Source organism: Neolamprologus multifasciatus, chromosome 4 (genome assembly GCF_963576455.1).
Source record: "Neolamprologus multifasciatus chromosome 4, fNeoMul1.2, whole genome shotgun sequence".
Classification (NCBI taxonomy): domain Eukaryota; kingdom Metazoa; phylum Chordata; class Actinopteri; order Cichliformes; family Cichlidae; genus Neolamprologus; species Neolamprologus multifasciatus.
The window spans coordinates 18,727,141-18,734,827 of record NC_140442.1 but is presented as its reverse complement, the minus strand read 5'-3'; the positions used below and the strand labels follow the sequence as shown (position 1 = coordinate 18,734,827).

Here is a 7,687-nt window from a genome sequence, read left to right as displayed (position 1 = left end):
GATATTTGATGCTTATGAGACATACTCTACTTTTCTAGTTATGGGAAATTCTCTGTTCTCTTTTTTTTCTCAAACACACGGAAATGTTAAAAAGAAAAAGCTTGAATGACATCACCAAGTGACAATAATGAACCATTCTGACAGCGCCACAAGTCTCTCCATTGTCATTTCAAGTGAGGGAATTTGATTTCCAGATGAGAATGAAAAAAATGATCTTTGGATTTCTGTTTTTATCACTGTCAGCTCATTATGTGTCTGATACAATAGACCAATAAAAAAGGGTTATTTGACGATAAAAACCTTCTTATTTATCATGGTGTACAGTGTGCACTATAGTTCCAATTTCACATTTACAATACTGTCTTAAAGTCTTGAGTCAACTTTTAATTCTTTATATTTGGTTTATTAATGTGCACGTTACCTCACAGTGATACAAACCACTGACAGACCTGCACAAATACTCAGCAACAAGCAACACACAACATGTTGTAATTGTGAATCTGTATAATGAGTACTCTTTTGCAGCCAATACCAGGACTGTTTATTTTTTAACTTAATTCTAACCATATGTGCTACAACACAGGAATGTTGCTTTTAACTTGTTTTTGTCTTCATATAGTTACCAACTTAAAGCAAATTAGTTTTCTTTCCTTTTATATTTGAAAAGTGCTTACAGTCAAACTCTCATTCAGAACCCGTAAAAGGCCTTGAGAACTGGCTCCTGAAAAAAGACTGAACTATAATGCTGCTATTCTACTGACAATCACGGCCAATGGATTCACATTCAGTAAATCTTGGATGGAAGAACTGAAGTGGTTTGCTGCTGTTACATGTGACAGTGATTACACCAATTACTCTGTCCGCTCTTATCAGGTTAAGCCAAAGGTTGGATCCACGGTGTGGATTCACAAACACGAGTTTGAAGTGAATGCTGTCTTTATATACAGTTGCAGTGTATTTAAACAAACAGACTTCTCTGGGAAAATCTGAAATGGGGACTGGGAGGGGGGCTAGCGACTGAGCAGGAGAACTGCCTTGCAGGCCGGATGACAGTGGAGGAAGCTGGTTGATCTGAGAGCTCGAGCGCAGCACATCACCCAAACAGCTGAGGCAGTGAAAGGATGAAGAACAGGCGCTGGAGATCACACACAGATAGGTTAACAGGAGGTTTGGAATAAAGACGGTGCATAACAGATTGAGGAGACAAGTGTTACCACAGAGGTAGTAGTACAATGTGGTGGAATTTGCCTCTTGAGAAACGCTGAGCTGACGAAGGCAATCCAGAACAGTTGAGGTCCTCATCTGAGGCAGCTCCAGCCTGGTAACCCCTGCTTACCGAACAAAACACAAAACAATAACACATAACCCAGCCTGCTCATACCCCAACAGAGCTGACCCTTGCTCAAATGACACAAGTCAGAGCTGTAAAACTGTTTGAATTCTAAAATCACTGTTGACGTTTCACTACCATAAACAAAAATATGCTTTAGGATTTAGACTGAAAACTAATGTTGTCATTCCTTTTGGAACACTGGAGGACAGTCAGTGTGAAGTGTCACCCTTGAGATAAAAGCTAGATGAGGAGACTGCAAATTTAGCTGTGATTGCAAAAATGTTAGGTACAGTTAAGTACATCTTCAATTTTAAGAGAACTCCAAAACTAATAAAGAAACTTTCAAATCTTTTATCATTTACCTTTTTGATGATTTAATTTCTGTGCTGTGTGTTCTTGTAGGTGACAGAACTGAGGATGTTATTAATCACAGTGTGATTTTCAACTAGTAAAACTAGGAGGTAATGCAAAACTCAGTCGTGTTTCACATCTATGTATTTGACTGTAGAAAGAATGACAGATCTGTTTTCACATTTTGAAATGATGGACTGTATAACTGCTATGTTTCACTCCCTGCTGGGCAGATGAAGGTTTTCACTAGTATTTAGTGGTTTTGTTGTGCCCTTAAACAGGTATATTGAGGAAAGATGAATGAAGACACTGAAACGCAGCTCTCGCCTTCACTTGTCTGTACTGATTGACTGAGGGAAGAAGGGTGCGTATTCCCACATTTGAGCCCAAAGGTATTACCAATAGATCAACTCACAATCATCCAAGGCCAAACTCTTGCCACAGATTCCCACTGCATTTTCCCTACAGCAACACAGTCAAAACAACAATGAAGTTATTTTATTAGATATAAAGAACAAAAGTTTTTTACTCAGAAAGGAATTACATTTCTAACCCACCACATTTTGTCTTGAAAAAATTAAAACTTACTTTGTAACTGTCTTATTTCCATTTTCTTTGTTGTTGTTTTTTTTTTTCTTTTTCTTAATTTGTCTGATATGTGTTGATGGTTGGACTCTCACTAATTCTGAACCAGCGGTTAAAAGGCCTGAAGAATCCCACAGATTGATTTGTACAGCCTCTGGATTGACATTTAGTGACTACCGGATCATTACTGTGCTTGAGCCACAGTGACTGAACCCGCTTGGGCACCTTTGCATAATTCTAATTACAGTTTATTTATTTTACATCTTAATTTTAATGCAATGAGGACATTGCTAAAAATAATGTTATTGTTACTAATACTACTAAGGTGTCTCTTTTGGACTTGTCTGAGAAGTTCTGGAAGTTCTTTTTTTTCAGTTCTTTCAGCTATGCTCTTCATTCTTGTCTCCTTCAATGCCATCAAGAAGATAATTTCATTATGAGCAGTATCCATCCTTCATATAACATGGTGATCAGTTAATAATAAACTTTTTATATCTGTTCAGATTTCAGGCATCATTCAAGCTATTTAAATGGATTTTCCAGGTCCAGCTGTAACAACTTTTCCACCCGAATGAAAAGAAACAAAACTACAACACACTCATCAGACTTATCATTGCATCTGTAGTAATCTTGAAAGAGGGGGTTTATGGAATTCTTCTCACTGACACTGTCACACATCCCAGTGAAGCACCTCTAAGAAGCATAATGGCACAGAACTCAGACGGTCATTAAACTGTTAGTCTGAACATATTATGTGGGTTTTATTGAAACTGGTAATATTTAATCTTAGAAAGATGAGGCAAAAAGACAAAGGAAACAAAAACACACATCTTTTGTACAGTAAATTGTGCTGCATTGTCCAAGTATGAGAAAAAACAACAACAACAAAACAAACAAACAACAACAAAAAAAACAAACACTAGAGGGCAGTCAACGTCAAGTTTTTCCCTTTAGAGAACAGTGAGTGTAGCTCAGAAAACAGGTGTTTATTAAACCACAATGACTGTGACCTTTACAAATATGCAATAGCCTATATTAGAATGGAGTGTAGAATGAAATGTATAATATGCTGTTTTTTTTTCTTTTTTTAATAGAAAAAAATCTTTATCCCATCAAAATAACAATGTTGAAAAGACCCCAAAATCGGTTTGCAGAAGAACAGAAAACAGAAAATAATTCAGTGTATGACCGAGGTCAGGAAAGGTTTTTTGAATGGATACAAGTGGAACAGCATTCCCCTCACTGTCAAATCTACTCCCTCCACTGAATCTTTTAAAACTACAAAACTTTTTTTTTGTTGGCATTTCAGACTGTCTGAATTGCTCACCGTCTCTTTTGTGGCTTTATTGCCACTATGGACTGAATGGTAAATGGACTGATTCTTATATATACTATCTATACAACATGCCACATTCACCCACTCATACAAGCACTACTAAACTCAAGTGCAACTGATAAACATTGACACACACATTCACACTCCGATGAACGCATCGGAGGGCAATTTGGGGTTAGTATCTTGCCCAAGGATATTTGGCATGCAGATCTCAGTAGCAGTCATTCACTTCAACAGCTCCACCTCCAGAGTTGACAGCAGATAGCAGCTGTTTCTGCAGGTGCAGTGGAGAAAAGTGAGATTAACAAATTTAACAGTTTCAGTTCTGCAAAATCCAAAGAGCAAATTAGAGTATTAAGCAATCTTGAAAGAATAAGTCAGTTAGCATTTTTGTAACATAAAATCATGAGCTTGAAAGAAAAAGGCAGAGCAGTTTCATATCATTTTTTTTTTTTTTTAATGAGCCAGAACCATAAGCAGCATTTTTATTTTTATGTTTTTGCACTCAGTCACACCTGTTTCATTTCCTGAGTTATTACTTTCTGTGGTGCAGTATTTCCTGGTATTTCTGTGACTGAAAACACAATTTGAATACTGAAGCATTCTTGACTTTTGGTGTCATGAAGTTTTAGCTTTCAGTAGCACAAAGGTATGTAAAAAAAAAACCTTACTGGCTTACTAACTAGTCAGCCCCTAGTTGGTCAGAATTAGTTAGAATTAGTGAAAGTTTCAACAAATTAGTCAAATTTCATTAGAAGACATTTCTAAAGACTTTAACAATATATATTTATATATTTACATACATTTAAATACATGTAAATGTATGTATTTACAAAATACATCTGACAAGTTCATTCCAAGTGAATCCTTTCTGGGAGGGGTCAACACTAATTCAGATGTATTTTACTTCTATATATAAGAAAGATCTGAACTCACAGTTTGATACGGTAGACTGCAAAATTGCAAAATAGTTTTTTTTCCCCTACAACGAGGGATCAAGGGGTGATCGTGGCTCAAGAGTTGGCAGTTCGTATTGTAATCGGAAGGTTGCTGGTTCAAGCCCCGGCTCGGACAGTCTCGGTCGTTGTGTCTTTGGGCAAGACACTTCACCTACTGCCTACTAGTGATGGCCAGAGGGGCCGATGGCAGCCTTGCTTCTGTCAGTCTGACCCAGGGCAGCTGTGGCTACAACTGTAGCTTGCGTCCACCAGTGTGTGAATGTGAGAGTGAATGAATAGTGGAATTGTAAAGCACTTTGAGGGTCTCGAAAAGCGCTATATAAATGCAATCCATTATTATAACTTATAGGAAAAATTTGCATTATTATTTGATTTGATAAACTGTAGGACAGTGTTGCTACTTTTGACTGTCTGCTGTACAGATAAAACCGTTTACTGAAACTTTATAATTTATTTAAATTTATTATGAAAATCATTAAGATGCTCACAAATTGACCTTTACAAGATCTGGATAAAAGTGGGTCACACAGGCTACTGGAAAAGGGCTGGAGTGGATTGCTCACATCTGGGCCAGTGGTGGCACCACGTTCTACTCTCAGTCAGTTCAAAGCTGATTTACCATCTCCAGAGACAACAGCAGACAGCAGGTGTATCTGCAGATGAACAGTCTGAAGACTGAAGATTATGCTGTTAACACTCATAGTAACTGAAGTACTTTAAGCATCTGTAGAAAGTCCTACTTTTGTCACCTTTACTATCTGTCTTAATAATAATAATAAAGGTTAAAATCATTGGGAGGGGGAGATTGCCAGCACAAAAATATCACCATTATCACTGACCGCCAGAAAATCTGTGGAGAGCAGTGTCTGAGCTATAGTTAGCTTTAAAACCTGACTGGAACCTTACAAAGAGTTTGCTTCTGTGTGTTCAGCCACACACTTTACTAAAACATTTGGAGACAATATGAAGTTTGTAAATGAGCCTAACATTATCAGGAAAATGTGGTGGCAGATTTCTTTTGTCATGTATTAATCATATATTTTAATCATATCACATTAGTCATAGTAATGTCACTTTCTCACTTAGTTGTATGCATGTGCACTACAGATGGGCCTTGTGCTCTACACACACAGTGAGGCCATTGTAATGGGAGACCTTAAGTAGTTCAGGTTGGTGTCCATCCTCAGAAAACTGTTTGTTGGTTGATCTGAACGTTTGCTTCACTGCAGTGTTTTTTTTTTTCTTTTCCTTTTTCTTTCAATAAACCTCACTTCAAAAGACACACTCACCTGGTGGTTGTAATTTTATTTAAGATTTACCATAACAAAAGTCAGGGATTTTTTTTCATAAGGTTTTACCAATGTTTTCTTTGTTTGTATTAACAATGGAGAACCAGTCACTACTGGCATAATAATTATGGATAGATAATTAATTTCAAATTTCCAATTTTAACAAATCTCTTAAATGGAAGAGAATTACATTTTTTTTTTAAATTTGTTAATCTGAGTTCACAACTTCAAATTTGATTTTAGAAACAGAATTTGAATGTGATAGGAGGAGCTTAATGTAAAAACAGTGTCAGTGATCTAGTGAGAATCTCATTACATGATTATATTTAAAGGAGTTCTGCAGAGTTGTAAACATACCCATCACACTGTCAACATGGCTTACAGAAAGCTAACACTCCTGTTAGTTGCTCTCTTTGTTTCAAGTTGTGTTCAAGGTCAGACCATAACAGAGTCTGAACCAGCTGTCAAAAGACCTGGAGAGTCGCACAGACTCACGTGTACAACATCTGGATTTAGCTTTGGAAGCTCAGTGTGGAGCTGGATCAGACAGGCTCCAGGAAAAGGGCTGGAGTGGATTGCTTATATAGATACAGCTAGTACTCCTATCTATTACTCCCAGTCAGTCAGGGGTAGATTTACTATTTCCAGAGATGACTCCAGCAGTAAAGTCTATCTACAGATGAACAATCTGAAGACCGAGGACACAGCAGTTTATTACTGTGCCAAAGGGTACACAGTGACTTAAATACTAGAGGAGTCATACAAAAAAATACTTCCTCTATTTATCACAGTGACACAGAGCATTAGTCTTTGTCTGTAATACATACGGTGTAGTCCTCATTTCAATGAATATGCCATCATGTTTTGAAAATTGAATCCAACATTAAAATGCATGTCAACTGTCCAGGTTCAACACAAATTAACAGTGACTTCCAAATTCATTCCAATTTATCTAAACAACATAATTGAAAGCAGAGAAAAACATACTTCTCTAATATCATTCATAGTTTTAGTACCAACTACAAGATGGGGCCATTGCTTCAAAGTCTCTACTTGTAAGGGAAAGATTTTTACTTAGATTTTGTGTAAGACAAACTAACAGCCGACAGGAGCAGGTGTGAGAAGTTATGACATTGCTAAAGTCTGTTATTCTCAGCCAGTTCAAATTTACCTTCTCCAGAAACAAAAACAGAGAGCAGCTGCATCTACAGATGAACAGGCTGAAGATTGAAGATTCTGCTGTTTATTATTATTATTATTATTATTATTATTATTATTATTATTATTATTATTATTATTATTATTATTATTATTATTATTACTGATAGTCTCCACCTTTAGAAAACAGTGAGATCAGTGTGTGAACTAAGCTGTACCCCAGATTTAAACAGCCAAACATAATCTAGAGGAGCTTGTGTTCCCTATATTTGCATTTATTTTTAAATTATATTTGAAAAATTCCATAAGGACTGTAACAAAGTATGAATCTTTATAAGAAGGAAGAACATGTTTTATCACACTGAAATAACTATACTTTTAAATGAATAAAATCTAAATATATATATATATATATATATATATATATATATATATATATATATATATATATATATATATATATATATTCTTGAATGAAGTACAGTGTCTTTGAGTAAAAAACTCTTTATTTATTCAACTTTTCTATCTTCTTGTTGAGGAGGAGCTGATGCAAATATCCTTTCTTCTACCTCTACTTATCAGACTCCTCAAAGCAGGCAGGGAATAGTGGACAGACAGTTAATCAAAATGGATTGTAAGACAGTGCTGATACTTTTGACTGTCTGCTGTGCAGGTA

The 7,687-nt window shown here is 36.2% G+C and overlaps 1 protein-coding gene across 1 annotated transcript in view; it reads left to right on the top strand.

The window, feature by feature from the left end:
• Window positions 1-7,613: 7,613 nt before the first annotated feature.
• Window positions 7,614-7,687, top strand: part of LOC146520260 (uncharacterized) — a 160,044-nt gene continuing 159,970 nt past the window's right edge. Inside the window, exon 1 of the mRNA XM_085157704.1 lies at window positions 7,614-7,684. Within this exon, the coding sequence (XP_085013830.1) occupies window positions 7,639-7,684 (46 nt within the window). The 5' untranslated portion in view covers window positions 7,614-7,638. The remainder of the gene's footprint in view (window positions 7,685-7,687) is intronic.